Source organism: Dasypus novemcinctus, chromosome 28 (assembly GCF_030445035.2).
Source record: "Dasypus novemcinctus isolate mDasNov1 chromosome 28, mDasNov1.1.hap2, whole genome shotgun sequence".
In the NCBI taxonomy this organism is placed as follows: domain Eukaryota; kingdom Metazoa; phylum Chordata; class Mammalia; order Cingulata; family Dasypodidae; genus Dasypus; species Dasypus novemcinctus.
This window is the reverse complement of record NC_080700.1, coordinates 12,583,666-12,609,467: the sequence shown is the minus strand read 5'-3', so window position 1 is coordinate 12,609,467 and position 25,802 is coordinate 12,583,666. Positions and strand designations below refer to the sequence as shown.

At 37.8% G+C, this 25,802-nt stretch overlaps 1 protein-coding gene across 1 annotated transcript; it reads left to right on the top strand.

Annotated features, from left to right (window-relative positions):
* The first annotated feature begins 24,307 nt into the window (after positions 1 to 24,307).
* Positions 24,308 to 25,270, top strand: LOC101430020 (olfactory receptor 2T4-like). The gene has a single exon (XM_004471401.1). It carries the CDS (start codon positions 24,308 to 24,310, stop codon positions 25,268 to 25,270), a length of 963 nt encoding a protein of 320 aa, XP_004471458.1.
* The last annotated feature ends 532 nt before the right edge of the window (positions 25,271 to 25,802 follow it).

Below are 25,802 nucleotides of genomic sequence, written 5' to 3'. Positions count from 1 at the left end.
GACAGCAATAAAAAATTATAAATCATACCAATTACCAGAAAGACATGGCCCAGCCCAATGAAAAAAATAAAACCCGGAAGAGGAGCAGAACATTGAGTAACTAACCAAAGCTCTCCAAACAAATATGGACCAACCTAATGAAGTGAAGGAAGAGATTAAGGATATTAAGAAAACACTTGGAAAGCACACTGAAGACATTGTAAACATACACAATAAGTTAATGGATATGATGATGAATGGCACAATACAAAATACATTCTCAGCAAATAACAGCAGATTTTAAGAGGCAGACAGAAGAGTTAGGGATGTGGATGGCAGTACATCTCATTAAAACAGGTAGTAGACTTGATAGATAAAAGATAGAAAAAATCCATTAGGGACTTACGGAATTCAATGACCACACAAAACCCACAAACATATGCATTATATGAATCCAAGAAAGAGAAGAGAAAGGAAAGGGGAGAGAAGGGGTGTTGGAAGAAATAATGACTGGAAACTTCCCAAACCTATTGAGGGAGATGGATGTACATGGCCAGGAAGCACAGCACACCCCGAACAATATAAATCCCAACAGGCCTACTCCAAGACATATACTTGTCAAATTATCCAATGCCTAAGACAAACAGAAAATAGTGAAGGCACCAAGAGAAAAGAGAACCATCACATAGAAGGGAAGTTCAATAAAATCAGGTGCTGATTTCTCGTCTAAAACCATGGAGGCAAGAATGCAGTGGTATGACATAGTCAAGGGAATCAAAGAAAAAAAAAACCCAGCCAACAGCACTCTATCCAGAAAAGTGGGCATTCAAAAATGATGGAGAGTTCAAAATATTTACAGATAAACAGAAACTAAGAAAGTATGTCAATAATAAACCTGCCCTTCACGAATTACTAAAGGGAGTTCTGAAGGTTGAAAGGAAAAAAAAAAAACAGGAGAGACAGAGTTGGAGGACAGTGTAAGAACTAGTAAAAAGACAAAAAGAGAAATAAAAACAACATATGACATACACAAATCCAAAGAAAATATGACTAATGTAAGTAATTCCTTGAGAATACTAACACTGTATGTTAATGGCTTAAACTCACCTGTCAAGAGACATAGATTGGCAGAATGGATAAGGAAACATGACCAAGCCATGTGCTGTCTACATGAAACCCACCTTAGACCCAGGGATTCAAGGAGGTTGAAAGTGTTTGGCTGGAAAACAATTTTAAAAGCAAACAATAACAAAAATAGGCAGGAGCAGCTATAGTAATATTAGACAAAAATAGAATTTAAATGCAAAACTATTGTAAGAGACAAAGGTGGACACTACATATTAGTGAAAGGAGTAATCATTCAAGAAGAAAGAACAATCATACACATTTATGCAACTAAACATGGCACCTCCAAATACATGAAGCAAACACTGGACAAGCTAAGTGGAGTAGATGCCTCTACAATTATAGTGGGAGACTTTAATATAACATTATCACCATTAGACAGAACATTTCTACAGAAGATCAATAAAGAAACAAACTTTTAATAATGCATTAGATTATCTGGATCTAATAGATCTATACAGAACACTACACCCAAATAAGGCAGGATATGCATTCTTCTTAGGTGCACACGGATCATTCTCCAAGATAGACCACATGCTAGACCACAGAGAAAGTCTCAATAAACTTAGAAAGATTGAAATCATGCAAAATAACTTCTCTGACCAAAGTGGAATAAAGCTGGAAATCTGCAAAAGCCAGAGAACCAGATTAGAAACAAAGATATGGAAGTTAAACAACACACATTTAGATAAACTACGGGTTAAGGAGGAAATCTCAAAAGAAATCAGTAACTACCTTGAAAGTAATGAAAATGACAACACAACAAATCAAAATGTATGGTATGCAGCAAAAGTTGTACTGAAAGAGAAATTTATAGCCATAAATTCAAATATCAAAAAAAAAGTGTTAAAAGTCAAAGACATAACTGTACACTTGGTGGAGTTAGTGAAAAAACAACAAACTAACTCCAAAGGAAGAAGAAAGAAAGAACAAAGCTAATTTTTTAAAAAATATTTTTTGTGACAGAAGTAAACTTATAAAACAATCATGCACATATGCAGAATTCCCAAACAACAATCCTCCATCAGCACACTATGCTATGGAGGAACATTTGCTACATAGAAGATAATATCATCTAATTGAAATAATAATAGGGTGGGTTGAGCAAAAACACACCAAATGTAAGATAAGAACTATAATTAGTAAGATTTTGACAATGTTCTTTCATAATTTGTAACAAACATCTCAAAACAATGCAAGGTGTTGGTGGAGGGTTGATGTATGGGACTCTTTTATTATTATTTTTTATTCATTTTTTAAAAAATATTACATTCAAAAAATATGACGTCCGATTCAACCCCACTGCCCCCACCCCTCACTCCCCCCCACAGCAACACTCTCTCCCATCATCATGATACATCCATTGCATTTGGCAAGTACATCTCTGGGACCCTTTTATGATGTTATGGTTGTTTGATTTGTAAGTTCACAACTTTTACTATACACTTATTTGTTTATGTATGTTCTTATATAAATGATACAAAAATAATAATAATAGGGTTGGTTGGGGGAAAATGCTTTGGTTAGTAGTAATATTTTGACAATGCTCTTTAATCATTAGTTAAAAAGGTTTAAAGACAATGCAAGTTATTAGTGGTAGGGTGAGTTATGAGAGTCCAATATGATGTTATATATGTTTGTTTTGTAAGTTCACAACTATTATTATACACTTATTACTTATGCATGTTTATGTATGAATGATATAGTTCATTAAATTAATTTTTTAAAGTAAAAAAGAAAACAAAGATCAGAGCATAACTAAATGACATAGAAAATAAGAAAGCACTGAAAAAATAAGCAAAACTAGGTGCTGGTTCTTTGAGAAGACCAATAAAATTGTCAAACACTTAGCTAGACAAAAAAAAAAAGAGGTAGAATGCAAATAAATAAGAAATGAGAAAGGGGATATCACCACTGACCCCACAGAATTAAAGAGTATCATAAGAGGATCCTTTGAAAAATTATATGACAACATGAAGGATAACTTAGGGGGAATGGCAAATTCTTAGAAACACATAAGCAGCCTGCATTTATGAAAGAAGAAATGGATGATTTCAACAACCCAATCAAAAGTAAAGAGCTATAATCAATCATTAAAGCCTCCCAATGAAGAAGAGCCCTGGACCACATGTCTTCACAGGTGAATTCTGTCACCATTCTTGAGGACAGAAAGGTGGTTCCTCAATAAATTAGTCACAGATTTTCCATATGACCCACTATTGGGTATATGCCCAGAAGAACCAAAAACAAGGACACAAACTGATATATGCACACCAATGTTCATAGTAGCATTATTCACTATTGTCAAAATTTGGAATCAACCCAAATACCCATCAACAGATGAATCGATTTAAAAAATGTGGTATATACATGCAATGGAATACTGTATGTAAGAAGGAATACAGTACTAATACATGGGATAATATAGATGAATCTTAAGAAACATGTTGAGCAAAGCAAACCAGTCATTGATGTCCAAATACTACATAAACTCTCTGATATGAATTAAGCAAATCATGCTGTCTGAGAGAACTAGAGACTGGAAGATAGACTTACAGGAAATAGGTGGGGAGAGGAAGGTTGTGAGTCAAAGCCTACATGGGCAAAATCTATGATAAAGTGGAAGCAAGAAGTTTTGCAGTGAGAGAATAAGGTGAGGGCAAAAGGATACTATTGGGTGGGGCTTTGCAGGCTTGAGGGACTCAAGGGTTGGAAGGATGGGTCAGATGGTCCATGCAATTGGGAGGAGTGTAGAGGGGGAGCAGGTGAACACAGGAGATTGCCAGGTATGTGGTTGAAACAATAGCACTGGGGAAATTCTTTAGGAAATATAATAGGGAAAGGGTTGCTCATTTATGGTGATTGATGGGTCCATCTGGCATAGGGTGCCCCTGGAGCAGGCTTCTAGGGAGTGTATGAGTGTTCTTCTTGCTATAGTGTGTTAGATAGGTGGGTCAAGACCCATATGATGAGTAGGAACGTGTTATACCCCCATGCTGTGGAGGCCTGATATTCTCAGAGATGAGAGTGTCTCTCGAGAGCATGGGTGGTTCCCAATGGGGGAGGACAGACTAGTGTTTCAAGCCCTCAGGATTGTGGCAAGTATCCATGAATCTTGCCCATCTAGCAGTGAAGCTTGGTTATCACTGTGGGCCCCAAGGTGGCAGGGGGAGAGAAATAAAATAGATGGGGGCAATGGAAGTATTCCACAAGATCATGCAACAATGGATATAGGCCATGTTAAATTTCACCAAATACTTATAAAATTGTGTAGTCTAAAATGCAAACCATAATGTAAAACCATCATGTAACCAAAAATTTATAAAAGTATACAGTCCAAAATATAAACCATAATGTAAACCATAATGGAACCATGGTTGGTTGGCATATTTCAATATTTTTACATCAGTTGTAGCAAATGTAGCATCTACATGTAAAAAGATCATTGCTGGAAAAGGGGGAAAGGATTTGATGTTGGTATTTAAGAGTCACTTATAATTGATATGTGGCTTTACTGTGACATTGCAGCGGCTTGCTCGGTCGGTAGAGGTGGGGTCTGGCTGCGGATGAGGGGTCGGTCCAGCTTAGGACGAGGGGTCGGTCCCACTTGGGATAAGGGATCGGTCCCGCTTGGGACAAGGGGTCGATCCGGCAGCAGACGAGGGGTCGGTCTCACAAGGGTTGCACGGTTTGGCTGACGGGGTCGCCTGGCGAAGCCGGCGATGAGGGGGTCACCCGGAGAAGCAGGCGACGAACTGGGGACAAGGGAGGCCAGGCCCTTGTCGGGGGCTCTCAGGACTGGAGGGCGCACGGCAGAAGAACTACCGCGGAGACAAGGTAAACATGCAAGTCCACTTTATTGAGGGAGAGGCAACAGTTTTATAGGGGCTGGGGAAGGCTGATTGGTCGAAGCCATGCCCTGTTCTGATTGGTTGCTGGTGAAAGGTCAGTGGGTGGTACTGGATGGGGGAGGGGTGGTGGTTAGGGATTGGCTGTCGCTGTTGCTGGGGGAAGGGGCAGGGTTTAGGGATTGGTGGCTGCTGTTGCTGGGGTGGAGGGCAGACTTGAGTTTCCCGCCCACGCCTGGCTGTTGCTGCTGTCGGGGGAAGGGAAAAGGGCAGACTGGATTTTTCCACCCACGCCTGGCTGTTGCTGCTGTCGGGGGAGGGGAAAGGGCAGACTGGATTTTTCCACCCTGCGCCTGCACAGGGAGAAAGAACAAGAAGGGTGTTACCTCAAAGGCATTGTGTGGCGCTATCTGGGAGGAGGGGAGGCCGCGGAAGCATGGCTGCCGAGAAGGGGAGACCCGAGGGCACTCTGCGCCCATGCCAAGCTTCCTTCAGGGGTGGCGGTGAGTCCGACCAGCCACCCTATTATGGGGGCAGTGGCTTGGCCTGCCGCGGCTGCTCCCCCGCCAGGCCAGCAAACCACACTTCAGCCCGAGGGGTGACCGCATGACAGAAAACTTTTTTTAAGACAATAAAAAAATTGTAAAAATGATATAGACACTGAGGAAGAAATGGAAGAGATTGCCTTGCGACTGTACATACAGGGCAATACCTATTACTGTGATGAAGGACAAACGTCAAAAAATGTTTTATATTTTTCATTTTATAATACCCCAATTATTTTTTACATTATTTTAGTTTTTCTGAATTATTATGTTTTCTCTTTCTAATCTTTAAGCCTGTTATTACATTTCCTTTTCCTACTAATTGAATTTGGCAATATATTATGCTTTATTTTTGAAGAAGTTTTGGATCACAGAGTGATCCAACTATGGCAAGAGAGGAGCACTGGTGTAGGATGTCATTGATGAGGGATGCATGGGTGGGAGGGAGTTCTCTAGGGCATGCATATAGGGTACATAGATATGTTTGGATGATTGTTCAGTATTGTCAAAGTGAGTGGAGCTACACATGACAAATGAGGGAGTGCTGAGTTCCCATCCTTGGGAGCTCTGCTGCATTCCCAAATGGAACAGCAACAATCCCTCAAGAGCAAGGGCAAAGACCAGTGAAGAAGGATGGTCCAATGATGGGCCCTTGATATTGATGACTATGCTTATGAACCTTTGTGCTTGAAATTTCAATTAGGTTTAGAGCTGCAGGGTGCCTGAGTTACCTCCTGATAGCCTTCTTGTTCCTTAAATGTGGCCATTCTCTAATTCAAATTCAGCATGTAAATGTTTGACCTTCCCCCAACATGGGACATGACTCCTGTGGATGAGTCTCCCTGGTGCCAAGGAATCACTACCAAGCATCAGCTGTGAAGCAATTAGAGAAAGATTTTGAATAACGGGAAAAGAGTAAAGGCAAATGAGTTCGTATGGCTAAGAGACTTCAAAATGAGTCGAGATTTCATTGAGGGGGTTGTGCATACACATGTCTCAGCAGGATCCCAAAGACAGCCAAAGCAGGTACAGTTTCAGGTAGAGGAGCTCCTAAGGCCTACAGAGTCACACAGGTTCTACAGTCATGACAGATGGCTCTGGAGTTCAGTTCCTTGCCAGTGGGCCCTATTTGGAAATTTGTGCTCCTGAGTGTGATGAAGCTGGACTCAGATGTGACCTCTCTACAAGTCTCTTCTGTCACTTTTACTGAACTTGTGGTTGGCACTGAGGTTGCTCAGGAGACTTGAATCTCTGGACTGGCCATGTGCCAGCTGGGCCCTGAACCTCAGCAGAGTTGCCACACCTACTCTCTGATTCATTAGACTTATGTGGGCCAGCTAACAGGTTGGTGAAGATGGTCTACTACACCATGGAACTGCAAGCAGCAAAATCCCATCCACCAGCCATGTTGGATCTATGCTCCCTCTCGATTTAGAGATGGGGTGGAAATCACCATCCCAGGGTCCTCAGGATGGAGGAAAAAAATATGGATTGGAGTTGGCTTACTGGTGTTCTATTATAGAACTATTGTGACTCTAGGAATGGAAGAAATTGTGTTCTTCATGTGGAAACAGTGTCCATGGGAGTTGCAGATGGCAGGGAGAAGGAAGAAATTGTGTGATATGGGGCCATTTGCAGGACCTGGAGTTGTCCTGAATGATATTGCAGGGACAGATGCAGGACATTATATATCCTGCCATAACCCACTGAATGGAGTGGGGGTGAGTGTAAATTACAATGTAAACTATAATCTATGCTGTGTAACACTTCTCCAAAATGTATTCATCAAATGCAATGAATGTGCCACACTGATGAAAAAGGTTGATCTTCGAGGTGTTGGGGTGGGGAGTTGGATATATGGGAACCTCTTATAGTTTTTAATGTAACATTTTGTTTGAGCTATATATCTTTAAAAAATAATAAAATATTTTAAAACAATAATATAGCAGTTCTTTGAAAGTCCTTTGATAGAGACACATGACCTTCCACGATATCTTATGTGGTTGATGAATGTATGATAGGCTGAGTCAATGCCACTTTTGCCCTGCTGTGTGAAGTCCAGTCCACAGCCAGTGTCCCCATGACATTCTTGCATCCTAGCTTCTGAGGAAACTCCTGTATTGCTAAAATACAGATTCAAATAACCCACCAAATCACCAAAATCACCCTCAACAAGCATAGTGATAACACACAGAGAAAAGTCAAAGTTAAATATCAAAATCAACAGAGGAAAAATGTCAGTATGCCATCAAATGACTGGCTTAGCAACAGCAAACATGGAAACTAGAATGAGAAAAACAAATACAAACAAAAACTCTTGACCAGATATTCTACATCTGAAAAAGATACTGTTCAATAGTTAAAGTGAAATAATATATTTATGAAACAAAAATCTATGCTAAAACTGTACATCAATATTTATAGCAGCTTGTAGTCATAGCCGACAAAACTTGGAAGCAACCTGAATTTCCCTAAATAAATGAATAGATAACCATCTTTGGTACCTCCACATGATGGATATTATTCAGCAATAAAAGGAAATCGGCTATTAAGCCATGAGCAAACATGGGAGATGATAAATATATATTAAGTGGAAGAAGGCCGCCTTAAAATGCTACATATTATTTGGGTCCTACTATATGACCATGTAGAAATGGCAAAACTATAGAGGCAATAAAAGGATTAGTGCTTGCGAAGGCATAAAGGGCAAGTGTGGATGGATAAGGAAAGGACAGTGGATTTTTAGGGTACTGAATCTATTCTGCATGACACTGTAATAGAAGATGCATAACATTACACATTTGTCAAAACCCGTAAACCTATATTACTGTGATGGAGAAGTTAATGTGACAGCTTGGTCAAGTTTAGCACCCCATTGTTTGGTTAAGGAAGCATAGGCCTTATTGTTACTCATAGGATATGTTATGAACATAAGTCATCAGTAGGTTGATTGCATCTATGGCCTCTTACATCAAATCAATGGAGGAGACTGCCTTCCACAATGAGAGAAGTCTTGTATAATCAGTTGAAGACTTTTTAAAGAAGTGATGATTTCAGGAGTCAGAAGGGAAAATTTTCATCTATGGTTTAGCCAGGCAACTCCTCCTGGGGATTTCATCAAATACCTTCACTGGAGTTCACAGCTTGTGGTCTGCCCTATGCAATTTGAACTTGCCCATCACCAGAGTTTTGTGAGACAATTCTTGTAATAATCTCTTATTTACATTATACATTGTATGTATGGTTGGTTCTATTTCTCTAGAGAACCCTAAATAATACAATCATGACTGAATTCTAATATAAATTATAGACTTGAGCTAAGAATATCCTACAATTTTTCTGTGAAACTAACACTACTCTGAAAAATAAATTCTATTAATTTAAACAAAATCATATTGAGATGTGTGCTAGAAGAACAAGTGTGAGTTAAGCTGATATGTTTTAAACTGAGTGATAGGGTATTATTGTACTATTCCATCTCCTTTGTGTATATTTGGAATTTTCCATATTAAAGGCTAGATATAGATATAGATTCTTTTTAATTTAGGGAGCAGACTTTTTAAACTCCAATGACCATACCATTAAGAAACCAGTTTAGCCTGCCTCCAAAAAGACTAACTTTGACAAGGAAGTATTTCTATCATCCAGGCTATTTCAGGCATTTCAAAAAGCCCCTTCTATTTTCAGTGAGTCACTCAAGGAGAAGTTCCATGGCTTCACACTAAAAATTCCATAGAATCAGTATCAATCAAGCTGTAAATTCAGGCAGCCATAGAGTACAATTGATGCTAAAAGCAGCTAAGTATATGTTACATTGTCACCACATATTATTGTCTGTTTTTTCCCACTTGGTTGTATTTTTTTCCCTGGGAATAATCAGAGAGACATTTTCTTGTTTATTAATTACAAGCTTCTAAAGATCACAATCCTAGCACCAGCTTTCTAGAAAATTCTGTAACCAAACGCTTATGCAAAGCCCTAAAACTAGATTTTTTCCAAAGTTATCCCTTTTTTTTCCTGAGTGTATTGGTCTCCATATTCCAAGGCAAAGGATATTTCCTTGAGTATTCTGAATTTTAAATATATAACATGGTTTATCTTTTAGTCCAACCATTAATATTACCCTAAAACTTGTGAATATGTTATTTTGATGGCTGAGGGAGAGTTTGGCAAGCAAAGTTGAGAGAAAAAATCAGATAGGATCATAACAGAAAAGAAGTAGTAATTTGCTCATCAGCCACTGTTCTGCTCTGCCTCTCTGGAATGTTTCCTTACTCACTTCTTCCCACTTTCCTTTAAACATACTTTTTTTTCACATAGCAAGGGATATCAGATAATGCTTTCACTCTCATATTCCCAGAAATGTCATGAGTTCCTGAATAGGCAGTTTCTTTGCCAGAGCTGGCCAGTTGTCTGCTAGCAGGTCATTGAGTTCCTGATCTCTGTGGAGTGCACAGTTATCGTCATCTAACCATTTGTGCATAGTTACTGTGTAAGCATTTTTGCCTATTAGATTTCAATGTGTAAGAAATCCTTTGGCATGTGTGTATTTTCCCCCGCCAGTAGTTTTTCATCATCAAAAACCTTCCTAGCATACAGGAATCTTCAATAAACATTTGTTTACTGAAAGACAAATATCCAGATATAGTTTTGAATGCCATCAAAAACCAATTTTTTTTTTTGTAGATGAGTAATTTAACTCTTAGAGAGTCTCACTTATTTTAACTAGCATAAGTATAATCTTACCATCTCCTCCTGGATTAACTGAAAAACCTTAAATGCTCCAGGGGATGTAAGCACACTTCTGCTTAAGCATGTGTAGTTTTATCAATTCTGACTTCCTTTCCCTTTATTCCTGTCTTCTCTTTGCCCCACCCCACTTTCATGTCCACTGCCCAAAACTTCCTTAGAGTTTATAAGAATATCAGTCCAACGGAAATAAATACAGAGTTTTCAGGAAATAGACTTATAGACACAGGCTTTCTTATGGGGAGTTTCTTAGGTGAGAATCTAATGGGTATTTGCACAGGACCCAGCAATCCTGCTGTGTGGCTCTTAGTTCAGGTTGCTTGGGGGAGACAGTGGGCATCAGAAAATTATCTTTCTGGGTCATGGAGGATGCCCCAACCTTGTTACTAAGTGGCACCTCTATGGTCTTCTTGCTTACCGAGGCTCAACTTTAGACATCTAGCCTGTTATCTCAGAAACCGTCAATTTTCTCTTCTTATATTTTTTGAATGTAACATTTTAAAAAATAGAGAAAAAAGAATTGAATGATTTGTTGGGAACAGGAGAAATGTTAGTTTATCTTTAATTTTCTATTCCTAGAAATGCAATTGATTCTGGGATGGGATTACTTCTTTATCCCTCATGGTCAGATTCACACTGTATGGTGAAAAAGGAGTCAGGTGTCAATCACATACCCAACATTCTCCCATGTTCAACAGTTCCCCCCAGCACTCCCCCCAAGTCCTTGGGCCATCTTACCCATCCTCCCAAACCTATCCTGCCATAACACACTGAATGGAATGAGGTAGAATGTAAACTACAATGTAAACTAAAATCCATGTGGGGCACCAGTGCTCCCAAATATATTCACCAAATGCAATGAGTGTGCCACAATGACAAAAGAGGTTGTTGATGTGGGAGTAGTGGGGGTGTGGGGTATGCGGGAACCTCTTATATTTTTTAATGTAACATCTTTTGTGATTTATGTATCTTTTTAAAAAAAGACAATTTAATAAAAAATTTTAAAAAATAAAAAAATAAAGGAGTCAGGTGGGTTTAAGTCCTGCCCAGCTGCCTTATATCTGTTGCCTTTTGGAGTCATAAATGTGAGATCTTCTTCAGTCTTTTTCTCCCTGTGGCAACCACATGGACTGACCATACCTGGTTTTCAGTGAACACACAGGATGATAGCAGAGTTAGATCCCTGTATTAGGGATCTAACTAACTGACTAAGGATATTCAAGTGGAACAATTCAGAGCTCATCTCTCCCAAATAATCTCTTTTCTCAAGGGACTGCTGGATAATAAAGTGTTTAGGAGCATAGGTTGTTGAGTTGCATCTCTCTGTCTGGAAACTAGGGAGCTTTGGTGACTCAGCTACAGAATGACTCATTAATCATAATTAATCACTCAGATTAAGGAAGGTCTAAGGCAATTTTTTCTATGTAGTTACATAGTTAAAGTCATCCATTTGTTTTGCATTTCTTTACTGCCTCCAATGAAAGTGGCTGAAAATATATTTATATCAGAATATGTGTTACAGAATAACATCAGAGCTTTCCCACAGTTCTGTATTTCCTCATTTATTTCCTTGGCCCTGATGTTACAAGAAATTGCAAAGCAGATCTTGAATCCTTATGGAAGAAGTGCCTGCATTTTCTTTCTCATTTTTGCTCTATTCCGTGTGCAAGAAGTTTGAACTAGGGCCATAGTGCTTGGTATTCATAACAGAGTATAGAATTCAGAAAGAGTTTGACTAAATCTCTCTAGGGAGAAAAAATTAAAATAATTTAAAATTCCATACTTAGTGACACAGTTATTCTGAGTCCAAGACTGGTCTTGCTACTGTTATAATAGTGACACATTTCTGTGGTCAATATCTGATATGCAGTAGGTGCTCAATAAATGTTCAATATGTGCACATATCTAAGTCAATAGTGCCTGTTCCTAATAGTCGATCATGAATTACATGCTTCATGGTTTCTCTGGCTTCCTTCTCCAATTTACCATGTTATTTGATAAACTTGCATAACATAAAGACAAGTAAGGCATTAGAGAAGAGGAAATAGGGAAAATAGAGAGCTGTGGGAAAGCCTTCAATCAGGATATGTCTTTTGACTGAGCTGCTATGAAAAATAGCACAAGCTATTTTGATTTAGCAACAAGAATTTATTGGTTTTCAGTTTCAGAAGCTAGAAGTTCAAAAATCAAGTTATCAGCAAGGCTTGTTTTCTCCCCAAAGACTGATCCATTCTGGGGGTGAATTCCAGCAATCCTTAAGGTTCCATGTCAACTGGTGATGTTTGTTTGTTTAGGTCTTTTTTTTTTTTTAAGAAATCAATTTTATTGATATATATTAATAAACTTACAATACATCCAGAGCATACAATAGATAGTATTCGCTATAACCACATAGTGCATTCATCATTTTCAATCATTATTAGAGTACTTTTATTATTCCAATAATAATAATAAACAAAAAACAAACAAGAAAATTCCTCACCTCCCAATCTCTCTATGCTTCCCCCGCTGTACAAAGCTGGTGTTTCTGGCTATTTTATCCAAAGTGTATAATCAATGGCTTTTAGTATAATCACAATGTTGTACATTCATCATCTCAAAAATTTTAGAAAAATTTCAGTAATCCAAAAAGAAAGACTCCACACCTCTTAGCATTCATTCTTCAGATCTACGTAACTACTAATCTCCTTTCGTCTTTATAAATTGATTTATATTTACATTTTATATAAATGGAATCAGAATATGTAGTACTCTGTGTCTGTTTTTCTTCATTTAGCATAATGTTTTGGTTTTTTATTTTTTTGTCTGATATTAATATTTTGTACTATTAACTTACATTTTTTCAGCTTCAAAGAAAAATGGTCTTATATATATAATTCTATCATTATTCATATTTCATATAATATATTTATGTTTCATATAATATATCTAGTTCATAATAGGACAATAATACAGTATATGTCTTTTTGTGTCAGTCTTGCTTCATTCAACATAATATCCTCCTGGTTCATCCATGTGGTAATATATTTCATGACTTCATTTCTTCTTACCACTTCATAATACTGCATCATGTATATACTCCACAATTTATCCATTCATCAGTTGATGAACACCTGGGCTGTTTCCAACTTTTCACTATCTTGAATAATGCTGCTATGAACATCAGGGTGCAGCTATCAATTCATGTTAGTGCTCTCAGTACTTCTGGGTATATACCTAGAAATGGTATTGCTGCATCCCATGGCAAATCTATATTCAAATTCCTTAGGAACTGCCAAACACTCATCCACAGTGGCTATATCATTCTACATTCCCATGAAGAGTGAATAAGTATTCCTATCTCTCCACATCTTCTCCAGCATTTATAGTTTTCCAACTTTTTAATAGTGGTCAATCTAATAGGTGTGAAATGATGTCTCATGTAGTTTTGATTTGCATTTCCCTCATCTCTAGTGATGTTGAACATTTTTTCATGTGTTTCTTCACCATTTGTAGTTCTTCTTTGGACAGTTGTCTTTTGCTCATTTTTTAATCAAATAGTTTGCCTTTTTATTGTTGAATTGTGTGATCTCTTTATATATCTTGGATATTAAACATTTATCAGATATGTGATTGTCAAATATTTTCTCCCATTGAGTCAGCTGCCTTTTCACCCTTTTGACAAAGTCCTTTGAGGTGCAAAAGTGTATGGGGGTTTCCCATACAACTCCACACCCTGGTGGAACATTTGTTACAGATTATGAGACAATATCATTAGACTACATTGACAAATCATGGTCCATAGCATACATTTGGCATACTTTTTCCATACACCTCCATTATTAACACTGTACAGCTTTGGCATTGTTGCAAGAATATTATAGTAGTGCTGTTAACCACAGTCTATAGGTCACACCAATTGTAGTTTTCCCATGCTTCTCCATATTCCTATCACCCTGCAATAGTGATGTATATCTGCTCTAGTTCACAGAAGGACCTTCTTTAATTTGCACCCTTAAGCAAAATTCTCAACCACTTCTGGGTTCACCTGTATGATTGTTTTGCAAATTCACAATAACTGTAACAAACACATATTTTTAAAAATAGTATGGGTTGGGGGAAAAAGACACCAAATGTAAGATAAGAACTTAACCAAATGTAAGATAAGGGCAAAATATTACTATAGTAATATTTCAATGATGTTCTTGCATAGTTTGTAACAAATGTTTCACAACAATGCAAAGAGTTGGTGGAGGGGTGATGTATGAGACCCTTGTGTGATGTCATATATGCTTATTTTGTAAGCTCACAATCTTTACTATACACTTATTGTTTAAGTGTGTTCATGTATGAATGATATACTTCAGTAAAAAATAAGAAAATTTTTAAAAAGGTGTACTGGGGGAAAGTGTAAACTACAATGTAAACTATTATGAATGTGGTACAGCAGTGCTCCAAAATGTATTCACCAGATGCAATGAATGTGCCTCAATGATGAAAGAGGTTGTTCATGTGGGAGGAGTGGGGTAGGGGTGGGGTATATGGGAACCTCTTACATTTTTTAATGTAACATTTTGTGTGATCTATTAACTTTTTAAAAAATCATTAAAAAGTAAAAATAAAATAAAAAAACTGTTTCACAAAAATGCAATGTATTATTGATAAGATGAGATGTGATGTCCCTGTATGATGTTATGTATGCTTATTTTGTAAGTTCACAAATATTGCAATACATTCATTGTTTATGTTTGTGTGATATAGTTCAATTAAATTTTTTAAAATGTAAAAAAAGTGTTTAATTTTGAGGAGGTCTCATTTATCTACTTTTCTTTTGTTGTTCGTGCTTTGGGCATAAGGTTTAAGAAGGTACCACCTACCACAAAATCTTGAAGATGTTTTCCTACATATTCTTCTAGGAGTTTTATGTTTTTTTTATATTGACCCGTTTTGATTAAATTTTATATAAGGTGTGAGGGGTCTTCTTTTTTTCTTTGGCTATGGCTACTCAGTTCTCCCATCACCATTTGTTGAATAGACTGTTAAGCCCAGCTGGGTGGACTTACCAACCTTGTAAAAAAATCACTTGACTCTAGATATGAGGGTCAATTTCTGAGTTCTCCATTTAATTCCATTGGTCAATCTGTCTGTCCTTATTCCAGTATCATGCTATTTTACCCCTGTAGCTAAGTAATATGTTTTAAATTCAGGAAGTAAGAGTCCTCCAACTTCGTTCTTCCTTTTTAAGGTATTTTTCTGCTGTTCGGGACCCCTTAACCTTACAAATAAATTTGATTATTGGCTTTTCAATTTTTGGAAAAAAAATGCTGTTGGAATTTTTATTGGGATTGTGTTGAATCTGTAAATCAGTCTAGGTAAAATTGATATCTTAACAATATTTAGTCTTCCAATCTGTGAACATGGAATGTACTTCCATTTATTTAAGTCTTCCATTTCTTTTAGCCAAACGTTTTATAGTTCTTTGAATACAGGTGCTTTATGTTCTTGGCTATGTTTATTCCTAAATATTTGATAGTTTTAATTGCTATTATAAATGGATTTTTTCTGATTTCCTCCTCAAATTGCACATCAGTAGTACATAGAAATGCTATTGATTTTTGTGTAGTGACCTTGTATCCCACCACTTTGCTGAACTCATCTATTAATTTTAATAGCTCTGCTGTGTACTTTTCAGTATTTTCTAGATATAGGATCATGTCATCAGCGAATAGTGAAAATTTTAATTCTTTTTTCTATTTGGGTGCCTCTTATTTCTTTGCCTAACCTAATTGCTCTAGTTAGAATTTCTAACACAATGTTGAATAACATTGGTGACAATAGGCATCCTTGTCTTGTTCTTGATCTCAGCAGGAAAGCTTTCTGTCTTTCACCATTGAGTACAATGCTGGCTGTAGATTTTTCATGTATGCACATTATCGTATTGAGAAAGCTTCCTTCTATTCCTTTCATTTGGAGTGTTTTTCCAAGAAAGTGTCCAGTATTTTGCCAAATCCCTTTTCTGCATCAATTGAGAGGGTCATGTGATTTTTCTTCCTCAGTTTATCAATGTCATTTATTATACTGATTGATTTTCTTGGGTTGAATGACCCTTGAATATCTGGAATAAAACCCACTGGATCTTGGTGTATAATACTTTTAATGTGCTTTTGGATTCTGTTTGCAAGTATTTTTCTGAGGATTTTTGTATCTATATTCATTAGAGATATTGGTTTGTAATTTTCTTTTTTGTAGTATCTCTAACTATTTTTGGTATTAGGGTGATGTTGGCTTCATAGAATGAGTTTGGTAGGATTCTTTCCTGTTCAATATTTTGGAAGAGTTTGAGCAAGATTAATATTAGTTCATCTTTGAATAATTGCTAGAATTCACCTTTAAAACCATCTGGTCTTGAGCTTTTCATCTTTGGGGGGATTTGATGACTGTTTCAGTCTCTTCACTTATGATTGGTTTGTCAAGTTTTCCTACTTCTTCTAGAGTCAATGTAGGTGGTTCAAGTGTTTCCAGGAATTTGTCTGTCTTGTCTACATTTTCCAGTTTTATTGGCATATAGTTGTTCATAGTATTCTCTAATGATCACTCTTACTTCTAAGGGGTCAGTGGTAATGTCCCCTGTCTCATTTCTGATTTTATTTATTTGGGTCTTTTCTCATTTTTTGCCAGTTTAACTAAGGGTTTGATGATTTTTTTTATCTTCTCAAAGAACCAACTTTTGGTTTTGTTGATTTTCTCTATTAATGTTTTTTCTCAATTTCATTAATTTCATGCTATGAGCTCTACAATTTCTTTCTTTTGGCTTGGGTTGGCATTAGTTTGCTGTTCTTTTTCTAGTGCTTCCATGTGTGCAGCTAGATCATCAATTTTAGCTCTTCTTATTTTTTTAAAGATTTATTTATTTATTTCTCTCCTCTTCCCCCCGCCCCCGTTGTCTTTTCTCTGTGTCTATTTGCTGTGTCTTCTTTGTCCGCTTCTGTTGTTGTCAGCGGCATGGAAATCTGTGTTTCTTTTTGTTGTGTCATCTTGTTGTGTCAGCTCTCCATGTGTGCAGCACCATTCCTGGGCAGGCTGCACTTTGTTTCACACTGGGCGGCTCTCCTTCTGGGGCGTACTCCTTGTGTGTGGGGTTCCCCTACATGGGGGATACCCTTGCATAGCAGGGCACTCCTTGCGCACATCAGTACTGCACATGGGCCAGCTCCACACGGGTCAAGGAGGCCTGGGGTTTGAACCATGGACCTCCCATGTGGTAGACAGATGCCCTATCCACTGGGCCAAGTCCACTTCCCCAACAATTTATTCTTAAATAAAGTTCAACAAATGGAAAATTTCAACAATGCATGACTGCAATTACTTTTGCACCAACATAAATAAATTCTCAAATTGAGGGGCAAGAATTGCTCAGGTACATAACCAGTGTCTAATAAAAGAAAACAGACCAGTATGTAAAGCCTTCAACATTAATGTATGGAACTATGAACCTTATTCTTGAAGAACTGAAATTTAGTGGTTTCCATAGGCAACAAAGTAAGAGGGAAAGAAGAATAGGTGGAAAAAATAGCATTTTTATGACATTGACATTGTTCTGCATGATATCTCAAAGATGGATATAAGTCATTATACATTACATCAAAACCTGTAACGTGTACAGGGCAAAGTGTATACCATAATACAAACCATTGGCCATAGAAGCAATGCTTCAATTTTAATTCATCAATTGCAACAAATGTTTCACACTAATGAAAGATGTTAATGGGCAAAAGTGTGAGAGGGAGAGGAAAAGAGGTCAATGGTAATCCCATAAATATTTGATTTATTTTTGTAGCCTAAAACTCCTTTTAAAATAAGGAATAAAAGCCAATCTATGAACATTCCAAATTTGAAATTATATCTGTCCCTGGACACAGAGCTTCCCTAAAATCTATGTCAGGTCAGCTTCAGATTTGCTCAAAGAGACTATGTTTGAGAAGCAGTAGCTCTGTGTTGCATAAGCAAGGAATAAATTCAGCTTTTTATCTCATTTTTAGAGTGGTGGTTTTTTCTTTTGCACAACAAGATTTTTTGCAATCAAATATTGACCCTCCAGACTTGAGAGTCACTGTTCCCTTGGTGATCTCTGTGAAAAGTATAAGTCTGTGAAAATATCAGTCATTAGCAATTCTGTCCCAATGCATTTTGCAGAAATAGTTACTGTTGTCTGCATTAATATTGCTAATATCAGAGTTGTTGCTTGTCTTCTTAACTGAATTATCTTTAACTTACTACTTTAGCTATGAGGTAATTAATACCAATGATTGAATTTCTAACTCTGCTAATGACTTTGTTGAATCTAATTCACCTAAGTTCTTCCTTTTCTTCTATGGCAATAAAATTTAGATTTTTTGTTTATAAAATAAACTACACCCAGGGTGTTTTATACACATTTTAAAATTTCTATATCTTAACAAGGAAGTTCATAAATGTATTTTTTAAAGAGAGGCCCTAAATGTAGTACATAAAAAGGGGAAATCTGAGTGTGGTCTTCCGTCTTTCCCTGCGACCTACAAATAGTCCCTGTGCATGTTAGAAATGTTAGCCTGGCTTCTAGGATAGGGTGATAAATATGTGCTTATTCCATTCTCAAGTGTTCCTGGAGATAAAAAAAGAAACATCCCCTACCTGTTAGTGGCCTGCCCAAACATTCTTTGCACTTTTGTCCTGTGTATATGTAGATATTCACTGGAAAAGGCATGGTTAAGTATTATATTTTATAACACTTGGCCCACCTCAGCTGCTATATCTGTTCCCAAGGGGAAGAAGTGGGGTACCTCCCCTACAGCACACAAGGCAGAAGGGTGTTCATGCCATCTCATGGCTTTGGCCACAGGGAAGACCTGCTGACCCTGGAGAACTAATTTCCAGTAGTGAAGCTGAACTTGCTTTGTCTCTTCTCTACGTAAGTAAACATTGTTCCATACATTGCCGATATATGTTCTGTATTTCTTGGTGACCCCAACACCTATATTGGAATGGATTGAAATCACTTTATTATCCTCTTTGTGGTAGGACTCCTCTCTTGGAAATTATAATGTGTGTCTTTCCCAAGAGAGTTTTGCAAAGCAAGCAGATATACCAACAAAGCACTCTGTGGCATGGTGGAGGTGTAAGGGATCATCAATTCAGTCATCTCAGTGTGACTGGTGCCAGCTCCCTGTTGGTAACAAGCAGATTGAGTTAGCAGCCTTCTTCTCACTGCATGAGACAAGGGGGATGTGAATAAATTTCTGTTAACATTGTGAACTTGTGTGGTTCATAAGGGCAGAGAAGTGGGAGGTAGGATTCAGGAATAGTAGCAAAACTGTACCCTGATTTCTGGCCAATTGTACACTCCCATGTTACCTGACAACCCCCTCTGTATATTAAGGAATCAGCAGTGCTTGTGCAGGGATGTGCATCTGGTTGAGCTGTTTGCAGTACCCAAATACAAGAAATTGAAGGTCTTGTAGGGGAACCTCAACAGTAGGGTGATAACAGAGTCTTAAGGACATTTTTGAGGATTGCTGGTCAATCCTGAGAGGCATTTCTCTAGCTGTGCCAATAGATTTTGGGTAAATTCTATAAAAGAATGCCAGCTTATTGTATTTACAAACTTTTGTGATTCTGTAGGCAAACACAGGTCCTCTTCCAAGCAAAAATTGCTGAAGTGAATTAGTTTAGAGACTCAACAGAGAGGTTCAATGAAGGTTATGGGAAAAATTCCCTAAAGATTGAGGACCTCTGACAATGGAACCAGAAAAGGTGGTCCATTAGCTAAGTAACTGCAAGCAGGTCTCCAATAGACACCCTGCAATGCAGCAAGTTATTGAAACTTCAGAATAAATAATAGAGTGTAGAACATTTTAGGATCACTCTACCTAGTGACCATTTAGATACCTTATAGACTTGGGGTAGTTTACCACCACAATAACAGAGGCAACCTTGTTTAAGTTAGAAAATACTTCCATGAGGTGGCCAAATGATACTGTTCCCTTTAGAGCCCTTGGATGTGCCACTGCCAACAGAGCAAAAGGTACAGCTGCTGTGCAAACAGGGGTGGCCTTACCTTAAGTTGACCAGCAGAAGACAATCTGCCCTGCACGCTCTTGAACAGTGACTGCAGCAGCAGTGACTGTAATAACAGGGACAGTCCTTGCTAAGAGCTGTCAGGAGGACAGAAAGTCATGTAGGTCTTTACCACCCCTCCATCCCCTAAGGGGTTCTATGGCATAGCAACATGTGGTAGGGGTGGCCATTTACCTGTGTGCACAGGACTGCTGGCTTACCACATGTAAGATTTAGAAAAAAAGAGAGAGACAGTGGGTGGCAACTGCCCTTCTCCCAATCCCAAGGCACTGAACTGCAAGGAGTCAAAGTAGAATGGTCCACCCTACAACCCCCTGGAAGTCCCATCTGAAGAATAGCTAGTCTGTAAGTCTCTCTGATAATCAAATAGGTGGCCCTGCTGGGTTCTGCATCATGGTGGCCTCTAGGATTGGCATGGATACCATTTCCTCTGCCTTTCCTTATGAGCCTTGGAATGGATTGGAGGGCAGGCAGTATTTTGTATACTGAGATCTCTCCATAGAGGTGTCTCTGTTTCCAGGAGGAACTAAAGGTCCTATGCCACAATTTGAGTTTTATAAGGAAGTGAGAAAGAATTGCACTTCTGAAGTTATTTTAGTTTGCTAAAGGTTGCCAAGGCAATACACCAGAAATGGGTTGGTTTTCACAATAAGGATTTATTAACTTATAAAGTTAATGTTCAGAGACTGAGAAGAATTACCAAATAAAGGAGACACTTTATTCCAGAACCACAGGTGTGGGCAATCAGGCACATGGAAAGGCACAATGGCAGCATCTGCTGGTCTCTGCCTGCTCCTCTAGATTCCCTTCCTTTCAGTTTCTGGCTGCCTTTGGCTTTCATTCTTCTCCTATGAATTTCTTTCTCCCAGGTTCTGTGACTTCACCTTCTGGCTTCCAGGGCTTCCTTTTTCAGCTTTGAGGAATTTTTCTGTCTGTCTCCACATGTTTCTCCCTTTTATAAAGGACTCCAGGTAAGTGAATTAAGACTCTCTCCCTTCCCTGGTGGCCATGCAATCTAATACAGGGACCTCAAGTGAAGTAATTTAGTTAAAAGTTCCCACCTGCAATTGGTTCACATGCACAGGAATGTACTAGCTATAAGAGCATGGTGTTCTGTTGTCCACACTGCTTCAAAGTGTTACATAGCTTTTAGATACTGGTGCACAGGTAACTTTGATCCCTAAATCCCTAGCTCCAAGATGCAGACCTTATGTTTAGGGATCTGAGTCCATCCCTATGGCATGCTTGCACAATTTGCTATGGAGGACTAAAAACCTCCATTGTATATGACCCCCATTACAGATTGCATTGTTAGTATTCAGGTATTTTTCCTGTGCACGCCTGACAACATTTAGCGCCAACCACTGATGGGAATTGCTGTAGTTAGGGCAATTTTATTAGGGCATATAAAAGTAATATACCTACTTGGCTTCTGGTTGTTACTTTAGCCTGCTGTTTGATCATATCATTGACTAGCATCTGAACAAGGCAGTTGGACTACCCTCCCCCCCAATATATCTGTTTATGTCAGGGAGGGAGCAGTGCACTTCCACTACTACACAAGCGGTATGCATAGACTTTCACCTTGTGTAAGCCACAGATAGAGACCTGCTGACCAGGGGAGACCAATGCCCTCGAGTGAAGCTCACCTTGCTTCTCACTTCTGTATGTGATTAAATGTTTTTCCATCCAGTATCTGTGTGAGTCATGCTTTTGTTGGTGGCTCTGACCACTGAGACCCATGGAGGATGTTGAGACCCTAGGACTGCTGCTGCTGGTGGAAGGTGTTAGTTTGCTCTTGCGACCCTCCATTATAATAGACACTTCACGGTCCCCGGAAGAGGTAATAGGTATCTTTCGTTCTGACCAACAGTCCCAGAAGCCAAGAGAGAACAGTGTTTCAAGAATGAGGGTGCAGTCCACAACCATATACTGCAGCAGGAGGAACCAGATAAGGCGTTTTCCAGTGTAGATGTCAGTGGTGTTTAAGGAGAGGATTTGAAAGGATTTCTGACTGGAGTGGTTGTAGAGCAAATAGTAAGTAAAGGTAATGGAATGAGACAATTGTGGATTATCCTGATTTTTTTTTTTAAGAATTGGAGGAAAAAAAATTGCAATAGCTCCAGAAGATCATAAGTAATCCCTTGGTGCCAAAGAGGCTCATTCCCCAGCATGTTTTGATGCCAAAATCATGTTCTGAGAAGTTTTAACACTTGCCCATATAAGTGGCATTATCAATATAAGTGGTTTAACAATCTGATTTCCTCATTTTCTTCCATGATATGTCTATCTGTGAATAGTCAAAAAGAGGGGCTTGAGATTTATTGTGTAACATAAAATTATGAAAGTAAATATTGAAATATGAACAAATCCTTGATTTCTAGCTCCAAGTCACTGAAGTAATAGATTTAAAATATACACATACTAACACATGTGAACACATACACACTCACACGCACAAAGTCTGGATTCAGGAGTTACGTTTATTTTCCTATAAATAGCATAAAAATTAAAAATTCATGCCATATATGGCTTAATAATGTAAGGGATTTGTGAAAAGACCACTATGAATTTTGTCTCTACTTACAGAGGAAGTATTTAGTTACAAAAAGAGAAGAGTGGGGAATAAGTCAAGAAACCCAGAGGAAAATGGGTGTTTTTCAAAGAATCACATGCTAATAAATATTATCTAAAGATTTTGGTGGGGGAGGAACATGTAAGTAGTTATGAAATAAATTCAAATTAATTAACATCTAGGGACTGGATTCCCTTATGATTTACCCATTAATCTTTTGGCCCTTGGGTATCTGCATAGGGGTTTTCATGTACATGGTGTCTCTTACAAAGTAGTACTTAAGCTCCATAATACTGAAAACACAATTCATAATAAAATCAGGAGTTACTCAGATGGGAGAAGAAATAGAACAATTACTATGCTTGTTAGTCCGTTATAGAATATATACAATGAAGAGATGTACTGGACTGGGGACTAGCCGGAAGGGAGACCATTTTAAAGAAGAAGGAAATGGGCATGAAAAATATTTTACTATTATATGGTAAATACTCCTTCAGCAATAATGTTATTTTGCTTATAATCATTAGAAATCTAAGCTTGATTCACTCATATTTTGCTTCATTTCAAAATAAAACTGCAAGAAGTAACAAATGATTACTTACATAAGAAAAATCATTGTGGGAATTTAGAGTAGTTGTAGTTTTTTAAAATTTTAAATGTTCATAAATTACGAGATTTTCACTGCACAAATTGGACAAATATGGACATACAGAGATATATATTTAATAAATATATTCAATGTTAGCTAATCAATTATGTTTGATTTTAAAGAATAAATTGAAATAATATCTTTAAAATGCCAATCATTACATTTGTAAGGCAATGTTAGGGTTTTGAAACATATATATATATATTCAATAAAATTTATTGAGTATATATCTTAAGTAACAATCCAGATCAGCTCATTGAGAATGCAAATGTGAAAAACAATTTTATCCTAACTTTAAAGTCCTCACAGATGAAAATGGATAAGAAGAGAAATAAGTTTGTCATGAGAGAAGAGGAGCTTTGGGAGAAGAGGAAGGAAAACAATGTATATTTCAACTTACGGTAATTTAGTCACTGTCCCATGTTAATAGCTATTGATGTAAGTATTATTATTACCATCATTTTAAATATGAAATCTTCTCTTTGAAACTGAGAGAAATTAAATTGTTCAAGTATGTGTTTCAGGCACAATGAGCTTGAAACTTGACTCTAACTCAGATCTAGGACATTTGTAAGGCAACATTACATTTAAGTACTAAGGAGAGGGATTAGGCTAATGTGTTGTATCTGGGTTTAAGATATGGAAATAATTAGGTTTTTACAAAGTGATTTAAGAGAAATATCCAGTAAGAAATTTCCATCTCTCACATACTAACTGGGTTTCCCCAGATGACCTCAGTCTTATCATGGACATGAGGGAAGGAAATAACATGTCAGCTACAGATTTCACTTTCCTTGGACTATTTCCTGATATGAAAGTGCTCAGCTTCCTTATCTATATAATTTTCCTGAGCTACATCATTGCACTCTCTGGGAACACCATCCTTATCCTACTAATTTGCCTGGATTCTCGGCTCCACACTCCCATGTACTTGCTTCTCAGTCAGCTTTCTGTCATGGACTTGATTCTCATCTCCACCACCATTCCTAAGATGGTCACTGACTTCTGGATGCAGAGGAGAAGTATCTCAGAGATTGGCTGTGGAATGCAGATGCTGTTCTATGTGGCTATAACAGGTTCTGAAAGCATCCTCTTGACTTTGATGTCCTATGATCGCTATGTTGCTGTCTGCAACCCACTGAGGTACTCAGTTGTCATGAACTCCAGAGCCTGCTTACAGATAGCTGCCTTCTCCTGGGTGGTGGGATTCCTAAATTCCCTGATCCACACAGTGTACACCATGCATTTTTCAGTCTGTGGTTCCAGGGAGATTCACCATTTCTTCTGTGAGGTTCCAGCTATCTTGAAACTCTCCTGTGAGGACACTTCTAATTATGAAATGATTCTGTTTGTCACAGGAGTTGTGTTCATCCTCCTCCCCTTTGGGCTCATTCTGGCCTCTTATAGCCTCATTTTCTTAAATGTCTTTCATATGAGATCCCCAGAGGGCAGGAACAAAGCTCTGGCCACCTGTTCCTCCCATCTCACAGTGGTGATCCTGTATTTGGGCCCAGGTTTCTTTGCCTGCATGATACCTCCAACCCTGTACTCAGCAGAGGAAGGACAGGCTATTTCCTTGTTCTACAACATTCTCACACCCATGTTAAATCCTCTCATTTACAGCCTGAGGAACAAGGAAGTTAAGGGTGCTTTGAAGAAGCTGCTGGGGGTGGGTGTTGGTTCTCAGATAAAATCTAGAAGACTTTAGGGTTGTAAAAATATGATTTAGCCTAGTCTTTCATAAAGAGGTTTGAAAAAAAATAGAATAATTAGATCAATTATTTATTTAAAGTCCTGAAAATTATTAGCTCAGCCAAATGGCAACAAATTTGGGGTACTGTTGTTTTCAGTATCATTCAAATGTGACAGTGACAAACAGAATTGACTAACAAATGGCAGAGCCAGTACTGACTGTAGGATTTACTTTCAACTTTGAGCTTGAGTTATTTCATGGCATTTCAGTTTATCTAATCCTTATACTAGTTGGAGGGACACATATTTATAAAACATAACCATAATTTAAAATCCTAAAAGCCACACGGAGTTAATAACTTGAATATTTTGGCATGTGATCTTCTAACCAATTTTGTATTTGTAATATATTTATATATGCATGTGCATGATAAGTGTATATGTAGAGTGAAGTTTGGATAGCCAAAAAGAGACAGTCATACATAGTAATCAAATTAAGATTGTAAAAAATTTTATGAAGAAATAGAAAGTTTTGGATGAAAGCATCA